Source organism: Rhamphochromis longiceps, linkage group LG10 (assembly GCF_057381845.1).
Source record: "Rhamphochromis longiceps isolate RC_006_pf linkage group LG10, R_longiceps_female_GT1.1, whole genome shotgun sequence".
Lineage (NCBI taxonomy): Eukaryota > Metazoa > Chordata > Actinopteri > Cichliformes > Cichlidae > Rhamphochromis > Rhamphochromis longiceps.
In genome coordinates this window covers 15,808,295-15,834,407 of record NC_140566.1, presented here as the reverse complement: position 1 = coordinate 15,834,407, position 26,113 = coordinate 15,808,295, and the positions used below count along the sequence as shown (strand labels likewise).

At 41.3% G+C, this 26,113-nt stretch overlaps 2 protein-coding genes across 2 annotated transcripts; both read right to left on the bottom strand.

Annotated features, from left to right (window-relative positions):
- Positions 1-14,069: 14,069 nt before the first annotated feature.
- Positions 14,070-15,452, bottom strand: LOC146660546 (lipocalin-like). The gene is made up of 6 exons (XM_085419588.1): positions 15,360-15,452; positions 14,829-14,968; positions 14,623-14,702; positions 14,405-14,518; positions 14,191-14,292; positions 14,070-14,089 (listed from the first exon to the last, which is right to left on the bottom strand). Exons 1-6 carry the CDS (start codon positions 15,450-15,452, stop codon positions 14,070-14,072), a joined length of 549 nt encoding a protein of 182 aa, XP_085275714.1.
- Positions 15,453-17,989: 2,537 nt separating this feature from the next.
- Positions 17,990-24,109, bottom strand: LOC146660545 (palmitoyltransferase ZDHHC23-A-like). The gene is made up of 5 exons (XM_085419587.1): positions 23,898-24,109; positions 22,686-22,813; positions 21,078-21,707; positions 19,146-19,313; positions 17,990-18,948 (listed from the first exon to the last, which is right to left on the bottom strand). Exons 2-5 carry the CDS (start codon positions 22,802-22,804, stop codon positions 18,675-18,677), a joined length of 1,191 nt encoding a protein of 396 aa, XP_085275713.1. The 5' UTR covers positions 22,805-22,813; positions 23,898-24,109; the 3' UTR covers positions 17,990-18,674.
- Between the last annotated feature and the right edge of the window lie 2,004 nt (positions 24,110-26,113).

The window sequence follows — 26,113 nt, the reverse complement described above, 5'->3', positions numbered from 1 at the left end:
CTGTGAGTCTTACACATCAATTCTTGGGTCAGAGAGAAAGAGAAAAACAACTAGTAAATGGGCCTTATTGAGTAACAGTTTTCACTACAAAGCAATATCCTGTAAATGCTACCGTGGTATCAAAATATCACAACACATACCATATCTGCTTCTGCCTTGGCCTGGCGGACAAAAAATTGGTAAAGGGTTCCCCGAGCTTTCATGCCCCTCATGTTCTTCATGTGCCCACCAATAGAAGCATGCCTATGGAAAAAGTGCGCCGGCACACAGTGCAGTGCGCTTTAAAGGTGTTATCGTGCATTTTCCCAGCCAGGTGTTTTCCTTTTCCCATTCCTCCCTGTACTTTTGCAGCCTTTTTTTCTTTCTCTGAGCGAACAAACATTGCTGCTCTAATGCTGGGCTTACACTGTGCGATTTTTGGCCCATTTTGAGACGATTTTTGAGTCGTGTAACCGATTTGGTGATCGGCCCGATTTTGGCCTTCATCGTGCATCGTTTAGTATACGTGGGGTAACGAGAAGCGGCTGTGGTGACACAGCCGCTCACACTGCTCACGCGCAAACACGTAAACGTCTGTGAAAAAGACGGAGCAGCACGGCTGTGCAGCGTGTGATCTGGACACCAGCGATGGAGGCACAACTTGTAGAACTTTGGAAAGCTCATCCAAGCCTTTTCGATGTGGCCTCACAAAATTATCACGACCACAACAACCGTGAAAATAGTTGGATCTACACTGCTGCTCAATCACAGCTGCCTGATCAATGTTTTTCATTAGCAATTTAGCAAAGTTGGTGGTGGTGGTGTGTCTGTGTGAGTGAAAGAGAGAGAGAGAGAGAGAGCGAGCGACAGATTTTCTGTTATAACCTTCATTTTCTGGAGGCACAGTGTGAGCACTCAGGTCGCATCAGAGCATCGGGCCGTATAGTGTGAAACCCTGCATCGTGACCTACCAACTTCTAACCCCTGCGAGTCAATCGTGCAGTTTGAGCAGGAGCTGAATAACGTGACTGAAAAAAATCGCACAGTGTCTGCCCAGCTTTAGGTGTACTGTCGTCCGAGACTTGCACCGCAGTGTCGGCGTTTGTTTCCCTGTTGGCCATGCTTCTTGTTGTGGTCATCTGTTGTCTTCCGGTATTTTCTCCGTAAGCGACCTTTCCTCGACCAATGAGATGAGCGGTAATCTGAATTGTCATACTCGAATTGTCATAAGTGTGCTGTCAGCTCATTGGTCACAAAGCAGGAGAGGGGCTGGGAATTATGTTTTCAAACAAAGCGTTAATTCCATAAACATTTATAGACTACTTTTGATTCTCACTGTATTACGGGACAAAGTGCGTCCCTTATTAGCTCAATACGGGACGTGTACTTTTGTTTCGAAATACGGGACGATTCCGTTTTTTAAGGGACGGTTGGCAACCCTATTCAGCTGTGACATGATGAAAAACAGCAGAATAGCTAACGCTAACAAATGGGTGTTGAAATGAGAATGTTTCATTTTCTGCTGTTTCATGGGTCAAAAAGGGCGTTGAACCAACCTCACTGGCCGAATGTGCTGCCAGTGTGAACAAAAAATCCTGAACTTTCAAATAAAGTCTTGCTAAGCTAAGTCGCTAAGCTAACTCTGTAAATAAAAGACATCGGTGTGACTGAAATTGTTAGCTTAGGCACGAGTACCGTAAATGTCGGGCTATAAGCCGCTACTTTTTGCACAAGCTTTGAACCCTGCGGCTTTTAGTCAGGTGCGGCTTTTCTATGGATTGTCCATGATTTTTGTCATATCGTAAGACGATTTGTTTTGTGTGTTCCGCTGTTGTACGGCACTACGTTGCCTGGCGGAAGGATCGGGGTTCAAGAGTGGTATGTTAGTCACATGTCCGTCCGCCAGGCAACGTAGTGCCGTACGAAGTAGCGCGAAAAACAAACTTCAAAGTAGCGCTACGCATTCAGCGGGAGGCGTGGATGATGAGCGGCGATAAACTTGCAAGTTATGCCCAAAAAGCAAGTTATGCCCAACTCCACCGGTGGATTCTGACAGCGTGGAAAAGTGTGAAAACATCCACGATCACCAACGGATTTTGAAGGGCTGGACTGCTGCATGATGGAGAGGAGGACACCGCCACGGCCCTTCTGAGGGTGTTCGACTCTGACACTGACAATGAGGATTTCTTTGGTTTTGAAAGTGACAACGAAGGAGAGAAGAAGAGTGGATGACGAAGCCATCCTGAGCCTGTTTGTATCCGACACTGGAGAAGAGGACTTTGGTAGTTTTAGTGCGCAGGAAGAAGAGAAAGATGGTGGTGAATGACTGACTTTTCTTCTTGTTAAAGCTGTGTCACTGCACCTGAGCCTAAAAGGTAGTCCGAATCTATTTTTCTGGTGTGCTGTAGGTTATTGTTATGTACTACATGTGCAAATATGTACCCATAACTTGTTTTTCAAAATATTAATAAAAGTGATGTCTCCAAACAGCCATCTCTTTCCTGACAATTCCCTTTGTGCATATTCTCTTACATATGATAAGTCAACATTGAAACACCTGCGGCTTTTGGTCAGGTGCGGCTAATGTATGTACAAAACAGGATTTTCCCCTGATTTTAGCTTGTGCGGCTAATATTTAGGTGCGCTTTGTAGTCCGGGAAATACGGTAGTTCATTTTTCTAAGGAGCACTGGACTGTTGCTGCACCAGTAGGCAAAACACCCATAAACAATATATTCATATAAACTGCTACTGTTATTAAGAGTAAACTTTAATCAGTGGTCCTTTGGCAAGTTAATTGTCCCGGCTTAGTCTACAGCAAATAGAAATCTTAAGGTCGAGACTGTCAACTGTTTTAATATTACAGTACACTGAGCACTGTGTTACTTTGTGTGAACTGCTGCTACTATTGTTGTGCAGTATCTGCTATGTGGTTAATCATATAACCTTTTGTACACAGCAGACAGAGTCTACATCCACTTTGTCCATCTGCTAAATAGCTTTAAAAATTGGTTAGGGAAGTGGCTTTGATTATAATACACTATACTGTGCCACTGTCACAGGACAGAGATCCACCAGGGAACATCTGTCAGGATGAAGAGCCTTTGCTTCTCTAAATATAAACCAAGTACTTGTAGGAAACTTTGGGAAGAGGCATTTTTCCTCATGTTGTCTAAAGTTAAGTTAGCTTGGATACTTCTTACATTCTTGCTCTGCAGAAAGCAAAAAGCAAAATAAGGACAACATAAATAGACTCCGATCTGACGTGGAAGGAAAAGACTCTGAGGTTTTTGCCCTCAGTAAGAGCTTAAGGCATCAGAGCAGAAACTGAGCATGGCTCCGGAGGAGCTGGCTGCTAATTGAACCCATCACTCAGACTTGGAGTCCCACATACAGGACTTGAAATCAGGCGGAAGCTTGCTGGAGCAGGAGGTCGCCAGACCTGATGCAAAGCTCCAACAGCAGGAGCAAGCCCTGAAGGAGCTACAGAAGCAAAAGGGTCAAGTTACAAGGAGAAGATGCAGGCAGCTGCAACAACGGATGCAAACAGACCCAAAGAGGAGGGCAGGACCTCAGGGCATGCTTCAGGCCGCTGGTTTACCCAAACAACAGAACAGGAAGGTGATGAACACAAACACACAAACACACACTTCTGCATCCGCCGACTTAGAATGAAGAGAAACACACACATGAACACTTATGCACTCGTTGAGTGAGTGAAAACTGATACACACCCATGCACCAAAATCAAAATGTTGATTCAATTCACTAAGAAGTGACACACAATGCTCCAAGCTGCTGCAATGAAGAATGCTTTACTGACAAAGGCTCAATGCTGCACACAACAAATTCAAATACAGAATCTGTTACAATAATAAGCCCAGAGGGCATCTGTGTGGTCTGGGGAGCAGAGTCCAGAGCGGTTTGGTTATGAAAACGATGCCCGTGCGAGATATCTGGGGCTTAAGGCCTCGACTCAATTGTTTACTGTACACTAAAAAGAAAAGAAAACAGCCTGAGCAGTGGTGCAGAGTGAAAACGATGAATTAACAGTGTGAGTCTTATTTCAGAGCGCCACATCATTGTGATGGAGATTTAATAAAAGGAGGAACACACGGACAAAGAAGAAGAGAAAGGGGGGGGGCAGCCCTTGACCCCGATTGCCTGAGGTATTAAAGATCTGTACGAAATTCTGCTTTCCAGTGTGAGAAAAGTCACGCAGTGCCAGTATTAGAGTTAGGTTGAGTGATGATTCTAAATTATTGTAAGTAAATCAGTGTAGACCCGTTCAAGTTTCATGATAACTAGGATCTAGACTTTGTTGAACCCTAGGCAATTTGAACAGGTAAGATTTGAGTGACCAAGTAGCAGTTGAATAAAAGTTATGGAATGAGTGTTGAGGTAAACTGGCAGAATTAAGAGAACTAAAACATTTCAAGAGCTCAAATTACTTAATATGGAAACGGTTCAATTTTGTTTCACGAACACAAAAATATATAGGTTTATGAATATGAAAAGGTTGAGGTGGTGTTGATTTGACTCTGTTTAGGTTTAGGTTTGGCATTTTTACTGATAGGAGGAATATTCAGTGACAAGTCCTAAGACCCGGGCGTCTGCATTTTTGTTTTTGTTATCTTTCATTTTATTTTGTTTTATATTTTGAACAGTGCACTGATTTTTGTTTGTGAATCTTTTCTTTAAGCAGATCTGCACATCGAAAATTACAAGCATTACACGTCGGCGAGAAAATTGTTGTAAGTGAGTTTCTCCGCATTAGAATTGGCTCTGGAGGAAACCACTTATGGGGACAATTAGAAAATGAGAGTCCCTGCCCAAAAAAGGATTCAGCGAGGTAATCCGATCTCAAGTTCTTCTTTTTCTTTTTGAAATGAGCTCATTTTGCTGAGGGCGGAAATCTAAATGTGGCGATGGTTTCCACTATCAGCAAAGAAAGAAAGAATGGATGAATGAAAGAATGGATGAAAGACTGGAAATAAAACAAACGGACTGACTGGTAAAAGCTGACAAGACTTGACTACGACTTAAGGTTAACCTCCACCGAGATAGAACAAGAGGGTGGATGAATTTATGTGTGATTCTTTTTACAGGAAATCTTTTTATAGCACCTCTGGAATGTGGATGTGCTGCTAATGTTTGCTTTGCTTTGTTAAGAATGTGTGAGGAGGGTGCAGTAGAAAACAGACAAGTGACATGAAAACAAAAGAATAATAATAAAACAAGTAATAATAACAAATAACTAATTTGGGGACTGTTTGACAGAGCTCACTAACTGGCCACTAGGGAGCTCTTGGTAGGGATACACAAGTGGAGTAACATTGCCCAAAGGGTGAATAAAATAAATTGTGGCAATAATAGTGATTTAATGATCAGAGAAATCCTGAACATGATACTTGTCTGTTGTCCTGAATCTTTTATTACTCTCATGATTTGCAGGTGGTTGTAAATAAGCTGTTTGCTTTAACAGGTTTGCTTTTTAGCTGAATTGCAAAATACAACTAGAACGATTAATTGAGACTAATCGCAACTAACCTGAAACTGAGGAGGTTCTATATAAGGAAGAATTAAAACAGGTATAAAATGCATCTGATCTTTAATTGCAGGTGTGACCATGAAGATTTTTGGTACAGATTGCAGGTTGTTGCTCATTATTGAAGTGTGCTCATAAAGGCAAAAGCTATATAGGGGGTCTATGATTTGCTTTGTGTTTTAATAATTTAGGTATGGCAAAATTAAAGGTTTTTAGACAATTTAGGGGACCAGTCAGAAGCATAATTAGATGATCAGAAACTGAGTACTACACTTAAGTTGGAATTAAGAATGCCCAATTTGTTTGAGGTCTGTTGTTCACTTTTATACACACATTGCAAATGTGCTTATAAGGAGCTGGCACTTAGTCTGTGAAGGTCAAAAGCTTCATCCGACAACGGATCGGATTGATATATTGGAGCTATTGACTTCACGTGCAGAGGGTTAAATGTATGCACGCTTACACACATAGGCATAGCATAGGATTGGAATACATACAGTTAACAACATTAGGTTATGAGAGCCAGCGCGGGAGAGGGGTTGGCTTCTGTCTCTTGCAGAGAAAGGAGTAGACACCAGAACAATGAGGTCTCGAGGAGTGCGTGGAGGAGATCTGAGCGGAACTGGCACCGAGAGCTGTGCTACTGAGCTTCCAGGGGATGGAGAGGTGTAACCTCCTCTGCCTCAAACCTTCAGCAGCATTGGAACATGAAAACCGGAAGGATGGAGGGAGCGTGCCAAGCTCCGGAAGTAATAGTTCTGCTTCTAGTGGTCTCAAGGTGAATGAGCAGAGGGGAGCTCAGGGAAAAGCTCATTCCAAGTCACAACACGGGTGGTAAAACAGAGGCAGAATAATCCTCTGCAACGTGGCTAGCTCACTCAGTAGTCTACCTGGGGAGCTGAAGAAAGAAGAATCCGAGGGCGTTTCTTCACTCCAAGAGGAGGTGGTAAAGGGGCCTGAAGCGTGACAGGCTGAAACTCGAGTCTGAAGCTAAAAGAACAGCTGGGTTGTGGGAAAATTGGAAAACAACGGAGGTGTTGGGGTTGATAAGTGTCATAACGTGTTTGTTTGGTTTGGAGACAAATCCTGGTGTGAGTTGGGCTGGCAAGCCAGCCCAAAGAGGAGGAATGTGACCAGGAGATATTTTATTTTGTATTCTTATGATCACAGTTATAATTAGAAGTATCAATCATTAATCATTTACCATTGTGGAATCTGATGACAGTATAATCTTTGTTTTATATCTATGGTAATCTGAGTAAAGATTAATGTATGCATGTTATCATCATTGTAATCAAGTCTCAAATGGTACCCACAGCATTGTATTCACCGTCCATAACTGGAGGGTCCAGCAGGACCTTGTTCTAATTCATTTGCAGGCCTACATCAGAACATGCACATAGAGAGTTATGTAAACATGCACGTTCACCCTTATTTACACAGGGAGGTCATGTCAGGACATTCTCTAGTTGGACATACAGGCTCACAGAACTGCACAACATGACATGTCACACACTTGTTTTTCTCTAAAGTATCATCTGATGTTTGTATAAGGAGAACTTTGGACTATGGGGAGACTGTTATCATTTCCAGTAAGGTCTAACTGTGTGATGTCATCATGGGTTATATAAGGATGGGGAACGGTCCACTCTTTGGAGATTGTTGCTGTACGTCAGTCTTCCCATACTTCTGGTTCAGAAGTGTGTAATAAAGATCACTATTCTGACATCTACTGAGACCATGCAGTCGTTTGTCTTCTCCTCAAAACTCGAATCATGACAAAGCCAAAGAGTTTGGACCTCTGAAAACATTTCCAGTACAGCTGGATTTGTTTCTTTGGCAGAATGGCTGGGTGTTTGATGTTGGGATGGATTGATGCTTTTGTAAGTCTTCCTCCTACCCTCAAGATATTGTGTTGATCAAGGAATGGACTTAACTGAAGTAGCTTTGAGTGAGATGGTCTGACTTCCTCCTTATCCTTTATGATCTTAATTTCCTTTCCAAATGCTTCTTGTTGAACTGTCTGTATGATGAACTCCTCGGCTTCTTTCCTTTCTTCCAACGTAGTACTTTCATTGGACATTTACTTTGAGTTCTTTGCATACTTTACACGTCGTCTTAATCTTGCTATTGCTTTCACAACTCTCGTCCAATCTGAGAATTTTTCCAGTCGTTCTAAAATGGATTTCTCTTCTTTTGCCTTAACTGCGAATACTGTTGTGACTTTGAGTTCTGGATCTTCGATACTGATCTCTTTCACTTTAGCATCTTCTTGTGGTAGTTCCTTTTGCCATAAAAAACTTGGTCCTGTGAACCAGTTGGACTGTACTAGTTCTTTTGTCATGACTCCACGTGATGCGTGATCTGCAGGATTTTGTTCAGAGGCAACATATCGCCATTGACTTGGTTCTGTACTTGATCTGATTCTCTGTATTCTGTTAGCAACGAATACATGAAAGCGCCTTGCGTCGTTGTTAATATAACCAAGGACAACTTTGGAATCAGTCCAGTAGTACACCTGAATATTTTGGATCTCCAATTCTCTCTTTAGAAAGTCAGCTGCTCTCGTAGCTACTACAGCCGCAGAAAGCTCCAATCTTGGGATGGTTGTCACTTTAGTAGGAGCGACTCTTGCTTTACCCATCACAAGAGTGCACTGTACTTCTCCAAACTTGGTCACTGTTCTCAAGTATGAGCACACACCATAACCGGTTACACTGGCATCAGAAAAGCTGTGTAACTCATACTGCTTCACTTGGTCAGATGTTGATGGGACATAACAACGTGATATCTTTATGGAGGACAGGTTCTGGAGGTCTCTGAGCCAAGCTTCCCATTGAGGCTTGAGATCTTCTGGAAGCGGCTCGTCCCAGTCCAGCTTTTCCTGACACATTCTTTGGAGGAGTTTCTTACCAACTAAAATGAACGGAGCGACGAATCCAAGTGGGTCGAATATTGAGGCCACTGTCGAGAGCACTCCTCTTCTAGTGAAGGGGTTATTCTTTACAATCACCCTGAATTGAAAGGTGTCTGAGCTTACACACCATTGGACCCCTAAGGCTCTTTCTATCTTTGGCTCTCCTAGTGCCAGATCCAGATCAGTTGCTCCTGCTACACATTCTTCCTTTGGGATAGCAGCAATCACTTCCTTGCTGTTGCTAATGAACTTGTGCAGGTGCAGCTTACCGGTGGCACACAGTTCTCTAGCTTCCTTTACAAGTTGAATAGCTTCTTGCACTGAATCCACACTCACCAAACCGTCGTCCACGTAGAAGTTGCGTTGCATGAACTTCACCGTGGCTTCACTGAACTTATTTTCACCTTGCGCAGCGACATGCTTGAATCCAAAGTTTGCGCATCCTGGTGAAGATGCTGCACCAAACAAGTGGACTCTCATGCGAAACACTGATGTGGACTTTTCCATGTTACCATCCTCCCACCATAGGAATCGGAGGTAATCTTGATCTTTTGGGGCAACATGAAACTGGTGAAACATGCGCTCCACGTCACACATGACAGCTACACGTCCTTTCCTGAAACGACACAGAACTCCAACAAGAGTATTTGTGAGGTCAGGTCCTGACAGGAGATGCTCGTTGAGCGATGTATTCTGGAACCTTGCAGAGCAATCAAAGACGACGCGGATCTTATTTGGCTTCTGCGGATGGTAGACGCCATGGTGAGGAATGTACCATGCTGGTTGATTATTTAGCTCAGCCTCTGGCACTTTCTCTGCGTCACCTCTCTTTATGATGTCTTGCATGAAAGTCACGTAGTCCTTGTAGTAGCGCTCGTCTTTTCTGAGACGCCTTTCTAAACACTTCAGTCTGTGTTCTGCACAAAGTTTGTTGTTTGGCAAGTCAGGTCTTTCTTGTCTGAAGGGTAGTGGCATTTCAAAGTGGCCATCTTGCCTTTGTTTTATGCCTTCTTTTACTTTGGCTAGAAACAGTAGATCTTCTTGTGACATTGACTCTTCTTCAACACTTTTTTCAACAAAGTCCATCTCTAGCACATTAAGTATCTCGGCTGGAGTAAGTATTTCTTTGACTTTGTTTCTGCTTACAAAGTGAACTTCCGTTTTGAGCTTGTGAGCTGGTCCTACAGCTGGCAAGACTTGTCTAACAATAACACAATGGCTTACTCCTATTTCATCTTCACAATCACCTTCAGAGTCACTGTAGCCAATGATGCTCCAGCCAAGCAGAGATTTCTGTGCAAATGGCTGGTCTCGATCACCACTGACCACCGCTAGAGGGAGCAATGCTTGAGGACAGTTATATCCGATCAGTAGTCCAACTTCACAATCAAGCTTGGGAGCCATCTCCTTTGATAAATGTTTCAAATGTGACCAGTTCTCTGCTGTTTTGTTTGTGGGAATATGTGATCTGTTAGCAGGAATGTAGTCTCTGGTATAGCTTGTTGGTAGTTTGATTCTCGTTTCAGAGTAAATGCCTCTTACTTGTAAGTCCTTTAACTTGCTGCTTGAAACAACTTTTGTTTTGGACGTTATAGTGGAAATCTTGAGTTTAACTGGCTCTAACATGGCGTTGAGCGACTGAGCTGTGTCTTTCAAGATGAAAGTGGTGTCACTTTGAGTATCGAGCAAAACATACACCAACTTTTCATTCTCTGGTTCATCCACAGTGGATACATAAACTGGGACAACTGAGGAAGTACAACCTTTTGACTTTTGTTGCACAACTCTGTTGGATGTAACTTGGTTAGATACTTGCTCTTGTACTTCAGAAACCTCTGTTTCCTGGTTAGCCTTAAATTGTTGTTGGCTATTCTTTCTTTGTTCCTTGTCTCTTTTCTCTCTGTCTTGATGTAGACAAGTTGGGTGAGGCTTTTGGCATTTGTCACACACACTTCTGGAAGTGCAGTTCTTAGAGTTATGACCAGTCTTGAGGCAACCAAAGCACAGTTTTTCAGACTGCACAAACTTTACTCTCTCTTCAACTGACTTGTCCATTATCTTGCGACATTTCTGAAGCGTGTGACCAGGTTTCTTACAAAAGAGACATGTGACATTTGTCCTTTCACTAGAGCTTGTACTAAGTGACTTAGCATTCAGCATGTAGTTTCTTTTGGGCTTGTCTTTGAATGCATGCTTGTCTTGTTCAGTCGGCTTTATTGCAGGCAGAGAAGTGATAGGATTACATGCAATTCTTGCTTCTTTATTCAGGAATTTGACAAAATGACTAAAATCTGGGAACATTCTGTGTTCATCTTGAAACTCTGTCACCGTTCTGTTCCACCGTGCACTTAGCCAATCAGGCAGCTTTGCAGCTATCCTCTGATTTTCCACGCAGTCATGCAAAACTTGTAAACCTTGAACATAAGGTATGGCTGACTCAACACTGCTTAGAAAATCTGCAAACTCACATAGATCTTTAGTGTCTTTGTTGTTAATTTTTGGCCATGACTGAATCTTGTCACGATATGATTTGCCTATCACAAAGGGATCTCCAAACCTGTCGTTGAGTATCTCCCAGGCAGCATGATAAGCGGTGTCTGTTCCAACCAGAAAATGTCCTTCAATAGCCTTCTTCGCTGAACCTCCAACATACTTTCTCAGGAAGAATAGCTTTTCTTGAATTGGCAGATTCTTGCGGTCAACTAATGTTTGAAAAGACAACTTCCAGTCATTATACTGCAGTGGATCACCTGTGAAGACTGGAGGCTCTGGGATTGGGATTCTGTTTGCAGTGATAGCTTCAGCGAGCATCCTTACAAGATCAGTGGAGGGCGTTTCATTTGCACTACGAATTGCTGTTTGAGGGACAGAGGCTCGGAGAGGTGCAATTTGTTGCGGAGCTCTAACTTGAGATGGGATGAATGGTTTCGAGTTCACATTTGGAAAGCTTGGTTGCGGGACGGAACTATCTTGTCTTACTTGGGAATGAACAGGAGATTTGTCTTCATCCTCACTATTCACACTTTCAGCATACACTTTCAATCTTGCTTGTGCTGCATTACGCTTTTGCAATTCTCTCAAAAGTTCCACTTCCTTTCTCTTTTCATCTAACCTTGTCTTTATTGAGGTGCTCTCAGTTAGAAATTGAGCTCTTTTCCTTGCATCCTCAACTTCAAGTTCTCTGATTTCTTCCTCACACTGATGCTGTGTTTTCATTATTTTAATGACTTCTTCTGTAGCTGCTACATCAGCTGCAGCTTCTTGTCTTTGTTGTAGTGTGACCAGATATGATTGCTTTGACATCCCAGAGATAGACCTTGACTTATATGTGATCCTTGAAGAAGCACTGGATGAACTGCTGTCATACACGGACTCTGAATCAGGCCAGGGTATACTATTTGGATCACCATCTTCTTCTAAAAGGCACCGAGCCTTTGCTCTGGCAGTTTCACTGATAGCCATGCACACATCACATCTTCTGCGCATTTCAATATCAGGACTTTGTATTTTTCTGATCTCATCATGAATGTTACAGATGTCAGTCATACTAGTGTCTATAACACTTACAGCTTCAGGTATTAACTCAATGTCTTTACTCTTCACCATTCTTTTAAATAAGTTTATGTGGTATTTCCACTTCTTGTAAACTCGCTCAAAATTGTTTGTCAAGTCATTTAACTTGGCTTCTTGTAAGGATTGTCCCTTTTCAGTGAGAGTGCGTGTGCGCTGGCTTCTGCGTAAGCTTTCTGACTGTGTGCCTTCAGTAAATACTGAGCACTGTGGAGTTTCTTCTCCATTTGTCTGCTCTTTACTTTCATCATTTTGAAAATTATCCTCAGCACTTTCTTCTTCAGTGGGCTGTATTGCATCTTCATTTTCATCTGCCATGTTGTCTTAATAGTATTTTCACTTGACTTTAACATTTACTTAATAAATCTTGATTTTAGCTGCTCCTTAATATGAAAGGTCACTTTGAATTTCAAATGGAACTGAGGCTTGATAACAATTTACAAGTGCTTTGTTACTTCCAAGACACGGACTTTTGTGCTTGCTTGACTATCTTTCACTTGTTAGCTTGCTTCTTTACGTATTCAATGCATTTGCTGGAGCATGTGATACTTCTCTTGCTAGTAACTTCTCTTGCTAGTAGCGTCTCTTGCTAGTAGCGTCGGTCCAACCATCTCGTTGCCTTCTCCGGAGCAGTGGAGTGTTCTACTATGCCGGCTTGTACACATACACGAGAGACACGAGAGTTCTTCTTTACTGATGTTTACTGTGCTTCTCTTAACGTACAGGTACACCGTAGAACTGGTGAATACAAATGTACAAGAAAATTATATTTCAGCATTAAAACATATTACAATATAAAATTCACAAAATATAAACAAACATACCACTTTGGCCTGCAAGTAGACAAACCGGTGTAACTGGAACTTAGGGCTTATTTCTTCTTTCTTAGCTTGACTTTTACACGGCTAGACCGTCACCATGCGCAGCTTCTCTGACTTTTTTCCAAAACAGGAAGTGACCTCTGCCCTTACCTTATATTTACAAAATTAACCGGCTATTTTCCATGTATCAAATTAACTGTACACCAATCCGGTAGGCAAAAAAGGAAAATGTTAACATGCTCAACACAAAAATAAAACATACAAAATAAAATGAGTTAGTTACATTATCATTACAAGAGCTCCGCCTAGTGGTCAAATACTAACATTTCACCAACTGTTACAGTAACTTTGGTCACCTTTGTATCATCCCTCAGATTCTTTTATCTACTGCACAGCTTTGAGACCATGACACCACTAGGCTGAGGAGATGTACTAGTAACGTGTTTTGCTGTTAATGATTTCTCCTGCCTGCATTCCGTGCCAGTTATAATAGATCTTTAATCCTGGAAAACAAATATATGAAGTTTTGTCGCACTAATGGCTCAAGCAATCTGTATGTTTGTCTGTCAGTCTGTCTGGTCGACAGTTCATCTGATCTACTTCGGACTTGGTGGGTGTTTTGTTTGGATTCAAATAAACTCTGTGTGCTGTGACAAAATGGTCAAAGTCTGTCACCCCTGTTGCTTTGTCTCGTCTAAATGAAAGATGAACAGTATATCTGCTGCTGCTGTTTTAAAATTAAGGGCTGAACTCCTTGTTTTCTCGACTTACTTACGTACTTTTGCCTGTAGAAAGGGAAACTTGCATGTTTGTAGATACAAATTCAGAACACTGGTGCATTGTTTTGGTCATCTTCTGTGATTATGTATATTTTATATTTTTTTAATTCACAGGTTCTTCTATTATTTTTTGTATCTAAATCTTTGCAAAGTGTGTAGATACAAAGACTTGATAAAAAGAAGGTTTTAGCTGTGCTGTTATGGATGTAATTCAAAGTATTAGTTTAAAAATTGAGTAAATCAAAAGATTTTAGCCATTTCATACTTTTTAATTCTGTGGTTATAACAGCAGGTGGATAAATGCAAAGTGATGAATATAATTTTGTGATATTATGAGCTCTCTTAATAACGAAAGAGCAGAGATAGTAAAGTAAAAAGCAAACTGTCTCAGGTCATCGACGTGAGATTTTCAGAACAGTGAAAGCTCCTCGGTGAGATGATCACCTGGACACAAGGTTAGGCAGCTGGGCACTGCTCTATAGAGAGGAAAAGGGAAAGAAAATGGAAAAGTGATCAGTGCATAACATCACTCTTGATTGCAGTTCTTTTAAATAAAACATCTCAGAGGTAAAAGTACCGTTTTTGGGAAGGATGACAATATTTTCAGGCTGGATGCTGCTTTGCAGGGAGAACTGAATGAACTTCTCTTGCACCTCAGCGCTGAGGTCCACACCACGCCCTGTGAAAACAGATGATGTAAATCTGCTGCAGCAGGTATAGCTTTACCGACCAGCAGAACAGGTTAAAATGGATTGAGCAGAGTGTAGAATCAGAGATAAATGCCATATTACCATATAGTTTGTTAACAACATAGCTTTCTTTCCCCTTTGTTTTGATGGAATGAATCAGGGCATACTCGTCATACTTCACGTCGACCATGCGCAAGTCACTGAGATACCCCCAGCCTGACAAAGGGAATGCAGCAGAAAAGGGGTCATGAAATTATGAAAGCAGAAAAGGCAAATGTACTAGATCGTTAAATCGTGCTTCTGTGTGTGGGTGCACTCACGCCGACTTGTGTATGTGAACTTTCCCGGTATCTCAGTTTTTTTGGCCAGATTGTTCATTCTCCAACACGAGCCATTAGGGCTGCAAAGAGATCACTAAAACATTAATTCTTTCACATGTTGTCTTTCATATATATTTATATACAGATATATAGATATATATTCCTATTTATTTAAATGTCCATTGTCCTCATGCCCTCACACTTACCTAAGACTGGAATATGACATCTCCAGATCCCCGTCAGCAGTTGGGGTAATCATGGCCGTGCCCATCTTCATGCTGGCTCTGTGACTGACAAACCACTGGGCATCAGTGGCAATTCCAATCAGGTACCACTTACCTGCCATCTGTGGGCACACAAGAGGAAAGCATCGGGAGTTGAAAACTTTACTGAAGCGTTTTTGAAACACTTTCTGTGATCACCTTTACAAAAAAGTGTGTTTTAATAACTCGCGTAAGCTTTGGAAGACAGAGGGGAAAAAAACACTTCATGTGCGCCTTCTTCTTTTTCTTTGTTTTTGAAGACAGCTACATTGCTTTTGTTTATGAAGGCAGTGAACAAAAGATTTATCACAGCATGAAACACAAAAGTCAAAAAGTGAAAAGCCAAAACCATATAAGCAAGTTGAACATGCATTGCTGCTGGACTTACAAACGATATAGGGAATTAAATAAATACAATGATCATAGAAATAAATATTGTAAAATAAAACATACTAATGTAGCCATTTGTCTTACCGCCTGTACATTGAAGTCTGCCTGAGGTTGGACTTCAGAAGAAACCATCAGAGAGGAGAGCACAGCTCCCAGCAGAGTGAGAAGTAAATGCATGGCTGCTGATGATGAGTGAAGAAATGATGATGTGGGAGAGTGTGGATGAAGATCTGGAAGTGTGCTGTTGAGGTTCTGCCTGACTTCCTTTATATAGCCGAGGGAGATTACCTCTTCCCTCGAGGCCAGCGCACACACACACACACCTAGACAAAACCCGGGTTCGGGGATGGGTTCACCACATGAACCTGCATGCATGGTTTCACAACCATGCAAAGGCAGAATTCAGTGAACCATATGAGAGGTATATAGCAAACAGCTGGCAGGAGAAACACACAAAAACAAATCAAAAATTTGAATAACAAATCAGCTGGGATGTCAGAGAATTGGAAAGCAAATAAAGTAGTAATTAAATTTCAGCTTGAGTGGAGACAAAAAAAAATCTGTTTTGAAACAAAGTACACTGAATCCACAGTGGTAAACAAGGCTAAACTCCAGCGCTTTCTGCGACTGAGACCACAGAATCAAATGTAGCTGTCAGCAGATGTGACAGTAACGCGCACAGACAAAACACATGGCTTGCAAACTGGATTCCTAATCACGCTTCCCTGTGTAGTAACCTGAAATGATTCCCTGGATAAGCTAACAATAATAAGTAAATACATTTGTGGAATCTTTTTTCCACTGCTGTTGAGTGATGAAGAATCTCAAAGTTTGATCTGTTCTTGTTCACTACAAAAGGTAATCAATGGTTCTTCTAACAACCTTTTATGTGACAAGAATGAAAGTGTCACACCATCCATCCACCATCTATCTGGGTCCAGAGTGAACTTGCTTGTTTGATCACTACCCACAGATTGTGGCCTTCTGGTAATTTGGTTAAAACATAAGGGTTACCTTCTTGTGACCTAATTACTGTTGCATTTAGGCCAGATGCCAGTCAGTGACCCCCTGGTAACCTCTGATTGCTAGGGAAACACTAGCCCAGCAAGTTAGCGTGCTGGCTGCCGGATGAAATCATTCCCAAAGATTACAAAGGATTACAAATCACTTTGTGAATGCTTTGGTTGTGAGAAGGCTGCAGCAGTTTCCCATACTTCACATGGAAGATGCAGGAGGTGTTAATGTAACTCCTGTGCTACACAAAAGCTCCATTTGCTGTTGCCTGCATTGTAGGCAGTGGGTGATGTTGCCTACTTTGAGTGAAGGTGTCTCACATTGTTTTCTCTCCCTGGGAAATGCTCACAATGAAGAAGTTGTCCTAATTTAGTCGTCTTGAGTAAGCGTTAGTTTGTGTTTGTTTGCTGACATTTTTTAAAATTGTATTTTAAATTATCCTATTTTTAAAATGCCAGACTTTGATGGACAACTGATCGACATCTGCTCCGCCTCACTTTAACACTTTGTACAGTGCTATAAATGATGCATAAATTATGTTGTTTATCCCCCTTTTTCATCTCTTTATGTGCACTTGGCACTAGTGATGGACACACCAACACAATCTTCTTTTATGTGTTTTTGTTCCCTCATTTAAGGCTGAATAGGTTTAATATTGGTAAGTCTTCCAGTGATATAATGACTTCCCTCAAATGTCTTAAACATGCTGTGAACCGACTGAAAGGAGCAAACACATTTCATTCCTCTGTGTTTCTGGGTGCAGACATGTTTCCTGTGGCCCAAATCTCAAGGCAGTGCTGACTGAGGATGAAGTGTGATACCAACTCAACCCATAGTGGTAGCTGTGGGAGGACTGCCATTAAGGAAGCAACCACAACTGTCCCCAGCCCACCAACTCATCTCTTTTGTGAAGGGACACAGATATTTTTCTTTGTGATTAGATCCCCCCCCCCCCTCTTTGATTTCTATTTGTTTTAAGGAAACTGTATTTTTAAACTTACTTTAACCCCTTGCTGAGACTGGTTGCTTAAACCTAGAATCAAGACATCGATACACATCACAAACTGACTGAGCAACAGACTTAATATTAATGTTATTGGGTGTTTTTGTTAATGTTAAGCACAGAGTGGCCTGAGGGTGGCAGCAGAGGAAAAGCTAAAAGTGCTGGCACTGAAGTTACAGGGATGAAATATGCCTTCAAATGGAAGAAATGTATCGGTATAAGAATATTTATTGATGTGCTCCACCCAAAATGTGGATTATGAGAAATAATGCTAATTAGTGAACAGTGTGAAATGAAAATTGAGACTAGAAATTACAGTAGAATAGATGGGGTTTCATTTTCAATTCACACTATATGACTGAGAACAGTGATTTAACTGTTTACATAAATTATTATCTATAACAGAATAATTAGAGAAAGGATTGGCATGTGTGTTTAGATTTGTAGATCAGTGTTGAAGGCACCGTGAGACAGTTATGACCAAAAAACATTAGTTAAAAAACACACACAATAATGCAGCACACTGCAGAGAAGAAAGGCACAAAACGCACATTTTATTGTGTCCAAGGTGATGAACTTTGTTCTTGCTCTAACCATCACATGCAACATATTTTAGACATTATTTTAACATCTTACACTGAGCTAAGCTAGCCTCTTTGTTCTGTATTAGTTAGGCCTCTTCTCACAGATGCAGATCCTTCTATAACTCGTTTTTCTTGCCTTCTTATTAATTGTTTTAATATATCTTTGTTTCTTTTTAAATTTCCAACTTGACCAGTACAGTGGTGTCAGTATTTACTGAGTGCATGTCTGCAGAACGGGTCAAAAGTGACCATTTGCTTTTCTTTGGCTTTCCCTCTGATGCCATCTTAGGGCCAAACCACGTTGCTACTGGATATTAAATTAGTAAAGGACAGCTATCTAGTCTTGAATCCGGCAGTTTTGTTTCTGGTTTATCTTCTTTGATTTGAACTCCAGAATCATTTAATGTTTTTTTTGTATCATTTTGAAGTTTATTAGATTTTTTTGACTTGCATGCAGTGAGATTATTTTTTTTTATAAAGACAACATATTTCCTTCTTACTTTCTGCACGTGTATAAAAAGGCAGGCTATAATGTCTGCAGTCTTCGATTAAATTTTATAAAAGGCACAAAATCCACAGACTGTCTTGCATGTGTCCAGGTCAAAAGCTTCAACAGAAAATGATGCTAAAAATCCAAACCCCAAACACATCTATGCATCTTTAAACAGTCATTAAAAACATGTTCCTATTAGTACCGCAGTCCTGGAATGTATTGAAAAAAAAAAAAGAAATCGAATTCTTCATGCATGCAGCACGAACAGTGTATTACCACGATGTCACCGAGTGCATTAAGTACAACTAGACCAAGTCAGTAAGGCTGGACCGAGGAGAAGCTGAAGCATCTGTCATGGTGAGGAACTCAACCCAGTTCTGATAGAAGCCACGAGAATACTCTCCTGTGTCAACAACGAGTCCCCACAGGCGGCTCTGGCCCGTTTTGTTCCTCAGAGCCAGCTGAGCCTCTCGCTCTGTCACGTTAAAGCTGATATTGAGAACTTGTGCCACCAAGAGGTAAAGCAGTCCACCTGCGACAATGCTGCTGTACCACGCACAGGTAAAGCAAAGTGCTGTGCTGTAAAAGTAAAGAGAACAAATCATTACTGCAACATAACCCACCTTTTCTTCTCATACTGGCAGGACAAATTCAAGAAAAACACACCAAAAACAGTAATTAAAATTGTCATTGATGAATTGAAATAATTATTTAATGATTAAAGTGATTCAATTTCAAGGCTGCAGCAGAAAAAAAAAACATATAGAGTGCTGTACCTAGACTGAGTGTAGACGCCTGGGCAGTAGAAGAGCGCTGTCATTAGATACTGATGAGGACAGAGGCTGCAAAGCACCAAACTGATCCCGTACAGAGAGGTCAACACAAACACAGAGAGGGTCAGCAGGAAACTGCGATGGTTTGCCTGTCCTACACAGCTGTTTATCCTACAACATCTCAACAGGGACACACAACACCAGAGAGACCAGGTTACATGTGTATCTCACTATCATGCTGTATATAAAATGACAGAACTGCTACATTTACAGATTTTATTTAGTTTAGAAGTGTCATGGTTCTCAAGATCTGCAGAGGTCGTGGTGTGTGTGTTATTTGTCTTCGCCTCTCCCACCAGGGCGGAACTGGACCTTGATTCCCCGCCTCTGAACCCGCCCTGAACACACACCTGTGGCTCATTCACACTGATCCTGGCAGACTACTTAAGATGGCAAGAGAGGCTGCTTCCTCGCTGGATCGTCAGATTACCTAGCGTCAGTGTAGCCTAGCCTTTGAAAGTATTCCTTGTGATCACCTAGAGTTTCCTCCTAACGTTATTTTTCTCTGTGTACAGGCCTTCTAGATTCCCTGCCGGTCTTCCCTGCCGTCTGGATTTCTGTGGATGTGTGTGAGTGAGCGTGAGCATTTTGGAGTGCCCATTCGTTTTTCCTCTTGGCAGAGCACTCTGCAAGAGGACTTTCAGTGTGGCAGAAAAAAAATCTAATTTGTAGATGTCCCCAAAATAATAATATTAATAGGAAAATCTAAATCCATCTGCATGAGTTTTGGAGTACGTTTATCAAAATCTGTCAAAAGGAACTGATTATGGAAAACTTGATGACATGTGATGTGTTTATGGCCTGATGAGGCCCATCATGTGCTTACTAAATTATGATCTAACAGTAAAATTAAACTATTTTTTTCTAGTGTGGGGAAATGTAAAAGAGAGTTCAGTTCTCATCTGCTGATCAGCTGTGAATGTGACGTCCCCCTGGTCCAAGCTTCTGCTCAGGTTTGTTCCCCTAATCTAATTACAACACAAGAGGTGTGGACCCACAAATTCAACAGCTCATTTTAATTTCGTTGTTTATTTCAGCAGAATGGCCACCATGACCACCAATTATGCTGCCAGACAGCCTAAAAATGAAACTAATAGTTTAAGACATAAAGATGTGGATGTCCTGTAATTTTCTAAAACTAAATTCAGATAAAACTGAGGTTATGCACTCGGCCCTAATAAATCTTAGAAACATGATGTTAACCAGACACTTACTCTGGATGGCATTATCAGGGCCTTCAGCAACACTATGAGAAGCCTGGAAGTTGTTTTTGACCAGGATGTGTCCTTCAATGCGCATATGAAACAAATGTATAGTAACACTTTTTTTCATGTGCACATTAATATATACAATTAGAACCATACAGTCTCAGAATGATGCCACAAAACTAGTTCATACATTCATTACTTCTTGGCTGGGCTATTGTAATTAATTATTATCATGTTATTCTATAAATTCCTTACCTGCCTCCATTATTCCAAAAAACAGTGCAGTGACAGTACCGACAGGGATGAAAAAGTCATTTTTGCTTTATCTTTCCCTTAGTCTGTGGCTTTTCCGGGCTCCATGTACCCTCTTTTTTCCCTTTTCTCTTGTTTTCCAATACCCCCACAGCCAGTCATGACAGATGTCTGTGCCCCCGGGCCCGATTTGCCAGGGGTTTCCTTCTCTTAGATGGGAGTTTTTCTTTCCCACCATTGCATCGTGCTTACTCAGCAGGGACCATTTGATTATGAGGGTTTTTCGAGAGAATCTCTACCTTACAGTATAAAACACCTTGAGGCAACTGAATAAACCCAAACTGAACTGAATATTAAACACACAATGCTTTGCTTACAAAGGAAATATATAAACATGACGTGAAGTCAGACCCACCAGATACAATGGTGGTCCAAACGCTGGACACATGAGCCACAGGTTCGACAATGACCAGCCCGCGGTGGTCGCATTATTTTGCACAAAGGACACCTGCTCCACTTTGCTCCGAGGCCCTCCTTTGGGGTTTGCAGCTCTGCTGGTGTCCCTGAGGGAGAGGCTGCTGATTGGAGAGATCCATTATTTACTTGTGTGGACTCCTTTTTATCCTCCTGACTGTGAGAGTTGTGAAGGGCAGCAGTCACAAATCCTGGGCCTTTCTTGGTGTGAATAAGAGAGACTATAGTGAAGATCATCCCAGAGGTCACGGTGCACATCTGCAGCTGGCTGACGTCCCCACGCGGTAAAATCTCTGTGATGAAGAGGTAATACATGTAGGCCAGAGAGTACAATGCGAGGGTGAGGAAGAAGAGGGTGCGTCTCTTCTTTCGGTGCGTTGCATAGTAGTACCACAGCACCAGGCCAGGCAGAGCTGTCAGGACGGTTATACCCAGCAGGTAGTGCAACGCTGCAACCTTCAGCAGGAGAGGCAGCATCAGCAGGGCTGGGATCAGGGAAATTTCCAGATTTTCAGCCATGGCACCAAATACAGGAGACTGAAATGTACTTTTAGATGGTACTTTCAGCCACCTACAGAGAACAGTGGTCATAGAGTTATAATTAGACAAATGTTTATTCATGTGTCTAATCATTTCCCTTTTCACTGATGGAATTTATTTTCAAGTTCTTGAGCTGCATGCAAGGTAAAATGATTTCATAGTTGGCTTTTTCAGGTTTGAGACATACACGATAGTTTGCTTTGACTCTAGAATAATAGGAAAGATAAGATATGACTTTTGCATTCTCAGGTAATCTCAGAGAAAACTTTTAGAGCCGCTCTAACCGATAAGAGGGGCCTGCCAAATAAAAAAGGAATAAAAAAAGAAAGAAAGAATTATATGTGCCCTCCTTTTCTCTCTCATTGTGAATTTTGGCACATTTTAGGAAGTAAAGTTAATTGTTTGTGGCAAATTATTAAGAATTTACATAATTCAAAAATCTAAATAAAAAAATAACAGCATCCTGCTACAAGACTTAATATGATAATATAATAATTCAGGTATCACAATAAATATATGGTAAATTTGCATCTTTGGTTTTCTCTTTGAAAGTTTGATTCATTTTATTAGAAGTCAGTAGACTCCCTACCAACACAGCTAAGGCTCATCTCGATCTTATTTATCTGTGCAAAACAAAGAAGAAGAAAAAGAAAGAAAGAAACTTCATCTGTTTCTCGGCCGCGAGACATTGCCAGTAAACCAGTGTGGGTGCGTGGACTATTTCCAGTCTTAAAGCTAAGCTTGTTATCCAGCTGTTGGCATTCGTTTCATGTTTCATTGACAGACATGAGAATGGTATCACCTCCTCTCGCTTTCTTTAGAAAGCCAATAAACTAATAGCATAAAATCTCACACTATTTTCTGATTCCTTTGTATCTGGTTTGTGTCCAACCTTTCTTAGTGCCCACAAACAACGGCTACTTGTGTAGCTTTCTAACAACAGTACTACACATACAGCACACACTCCTTGATTATTAGTTTATTCACCCATTTCTTCACACCTTCATACCTGTTAAAGGCTTCATCCAGATCCTCGCAGTCACAGCAACATCCGTACTGGTAGAGATCGCATTCACAGCAACAAATAGGATCATCTGGCTCCGGTGGCTTTAACTTCTGCCATTGCATAATGGCCTGCTAAAGATGGAGATTTAACAAAAAAAGGTCATTGCATGCCACAGATGTCACAGTTACAGCGTGCTGCGTTTGCATGATACATGACTTAAAAAACACAAGCAAGTAATCGTGTCATGATCAATAAAAACTATCCAAACAAAGACCCTTTATTGATTCCTTGTTTCCTTACGTGGCCTTGAAAGACCTCACAATTAACTTGCAGTGCACAGAGAAAAGCAAACATGCTCACACACACACAGCTCTCACCCCAGCTTACTGGGCTCTAAGTAGGTTGCTTTTGAGAATTAGCAACAGTGCTGACAAATCTAGGATCCGTTTTCAAGATTATATTTTTAATACAAGAAATTACAAAAAGTTTTAAACGCCTATTACAAAAAATATGCATAAACAAGTGCAAAAGATAAGTAAAAACAAAAAATATAATCAGAATCAGCTTTATTGACCAAGTACTCTGGCTATTTCTTTACTCTCAATATACATACCAGAAAAGACACCTGGCAATGTAGAACAGCACGTAGAGCATATTTGTGTTCATACTTGTTGATGCTATTAATACTGTAACAGCACATTTATATTTAGATTATATATTAGAGTAACAAATACAGTAGTAAACGGATTATAGCAATGCGTACATGACCTGTACTTGTAACTCTAAAAGATCCCTGTTTAAAAAAATATATAATTTTCATAATCAGAGTATTCTCAGTCTTATTATGTCCCCAAGAGCTTCTAATGTAATTTGTTGAAACAAGGCCACGGTGTCCGCAGGGACAAACTATCTGGGCCAGCAAACCGAAGACTTAAACTCTCTGAGATGTCTTTGAGTTATTGTCTGTGTGAGTTATTACATTAGTCTGATTTGTATCTGTGGTTATAACCTTATTATGTGGCATCTGACACATAGCTATACAGGGATTTCCAGAAAAAAATAATTTTAAAGACAAAAATAGTTATTGCAATCTGAGTTTGTCTGCTAAAGATCATTATTATTCAGAAATTACTTAATTAGCACTATCTAACACTTCTAGGTGTTAACTGTTAATAAGGGACACTCACAAAGAAAAGATTTATTGTGTTGACTTACCTTTTGTCTCCAATGCAAAAACACAAAAACAGCAAGCTACGTTGGCTCAAAAAAAATTCACAGTTTCTACACGAGAGCTACGCCATCCTCAGCAAACAATGAGGAGAGAAATGCTTAAGAAGATGACCCCTTGTCACCAGGCTCCTTCTGCAAGTGACTGAAGGGGAAAAAATGAAAAGCGCAGCCTAGTTTCTCATCAGTCATTTGTGATGAAAAAGGAAATTGGCATGTCCCTGCCCCGATGGTGCTGTGGCGACACCGAATCAGTGCAGTGAGATGGTTTTCATTTCTTGCATTCCCATGGTGGAAGCGTCCCAACAGAAGGCAACTTGAAGTCCTGACAAGTAGCTTGATATTGTGTTGCATCTGCCAGCTCACATTTCCAAAGACTATCTTTCTCACATGTCATTAAATAGTTCACAAGTCGTTCTCGGGGATACTCAGCCTGCTTCTGCCTTACAGCTTCCATCAGCTATCATTTTAGATTTTAATACTGGCGTGCTTGGCAAATATAGGCCCTCCCTCATTTGGTTGAGGGAGCCAGAGAGAGCCAGGAGTTTTTCATACCTCTGCCCACAGCTGAGAGGCTGTGTTGAGGTATTCAAAAGCTGCAACAGCAGCCCTGATAATCCACGCTGAGCCGAACGAGGGTGCGTATGAGAAACATGACAGGCACTCAAAGATGAGAGACTGAGCGATGATCCACGGGGCAGCCCCACCCTCTGGCATCATATTTCCTCCCACAAGCAACCTGACCTTGAGGCTCACCCACCGAAAACTCTCGAAGAGTGCATTTGTGCGGGATCAAAGGCGCACGGGAGGCCTCTGTGTTTACGCTCATTAAGCCCTGCGCTGTACACATTGCACTCTTCGTGCGACAACACTGGATACCGACACTAACGGTGTGCTCAGTGACCCATGCAGGGAAGTTCTCTTTTCTCACCTGGAGCCAAGGTCCTTATTCACATCTGTTACAACACATTTTCATGCTTATGAACACTTTAGCGGACAGTTTATCCAACTTGAGCTTGATCTGGGTCACTCTGCAGCATAAACCAACTTTAAAATGAAATGCTGTTGCAGCTCAGTGAAAGGGGAAACACTGGAACCTGAAAGACAGACGTTAGGACCCATAAGGTATCTTATCAGAGACAAAATAGCCAGTATGACCTTTACTAAGAACAGTTTAAATAATGAAATAATGGTTATCCTGTTTTCAACGTGGCAAAACAAAAGGTTAGACATGCCTTGGAAGTCCATGCCACTTTCGCTTGCACATAAGCAAATCCATTTACAGTTTTGTTAATGTCCTCTTTACACACACTGCCCCATGAATCATTACTAATTCAAGAATAAGAGAAAGAGGGGCAGGTGCATTATGAGCTATAGGCTGGTAGTGTCTGCACTGGATGGACAGAATCAATGCAGAGAAAAGCTGCTGCTCTTTCTCCAGCGGGTTACGCTTCCATTAGTCCTAATGGAGCCCGGAACCTGAGATAGCGACTCTAATCTATTTTAGAGGGTTTAATGCTAGAGAAATACACTGAACCAACAGTGAATGCTGAAGATTGTGCATCAGCAAACTGCTAAGATGCTGATAATGCAGTATGACAAATAAATGTAATAATCAGTCCATCTCCTTGTTGTATATTTTGTATATTTGTGCTCTAATGTACTAAAGCATCACATATCGAGTTAAGATGCTTTCAAAGAGAATAACATGAATTCTCTTTATTTGTCAACTGACAAAGAGAAAAGAAGAACCAGTTTTTCGTTTTACTTTGCAGGTAGTTTGCTGCAAACATCATGGAAAACCACTGATGCTTATAGTCAATTCTCGATCCTTTTTAGAGGATAACAGCGATCCCGGCCAATTCTTCTTTGGTAAATCTCTCAAGTTCCTCTAGATTTGGTGATCTTCTGTCATGGTCTTCAGTTTACCCCACAGATTTTCAACAGGATTCAAGTCAGGGCTTTGTGCAGGCCAGTCAGTAATGCTCATTTTGGTCTTTCGAAGGTAGTTCCTCACCAGGAGCGACGTATGTTTTGGGTTGTTGTTGTATAGGAAGACTAAGTGACTCAGATTTGTGGCATCTGAAACTGGCATATCCTCCATTTCCAGATGCACTGAAGCATTCCCACAGCATAATACTCCCACAACTGCTTTTCACTGTGGGGGTGGCCTTCTTTGTGTTGTATGCTTCTCCCGTCTTTCT

What these genes read in the sequence shown, in the direction of transcription:
- LOC146660546 (XM_085419588.1), bottom strand. Translation starts at nt 15,452, where the DNA reads ATGCATTTACTTCTCACTCTGCTGGGAGCTGTGCTCTCCTCTCTGATG. An exon ending in ATGTCATATTCCAGTCTTAG is followed by an intron (nt 14,703 to 14,828) that starts GTAAGTGTGAGG and finishes ATCTCTTTGCAG; the next exon opens with CCCTAATGGCTCGTGTTGGA. An exon ending in TGTCATCCTTCCCAAAAACG is followed by an intron (nt 14,090 to 14,190) that starts GTACTTTTACCT and finishes TCCTCTCTATAG; the next exon opens with AGCAGTGCCCAGCTGCCTAA.
- LOC146660545 (XM_085419587.1), bottom strand. Translation starts at nt 22,804, where the DNA reads ATGCAATGGCAGAAGTTAAAGCCACCGGAGCCAGATGATCCTATTTGT. An exon ending in CTGGATGAAGCCTTTAACAG is followed by an intron (nt 21,708 to 22,685) that starts GTATGAAGGTGT and finishes TGTTCTCTGTAG; the next exon opens with GTGGCTGAAAGTACCATCTA. An exon ending in GGCGTCTACACTCAGTCTAG is followed by an intron (nt 18,949 to 19,145) that starts GTACAGCACTCT and finishes TTACTTTTACAG; the next exon opens with CACAGCACTTTGCTTTACCT.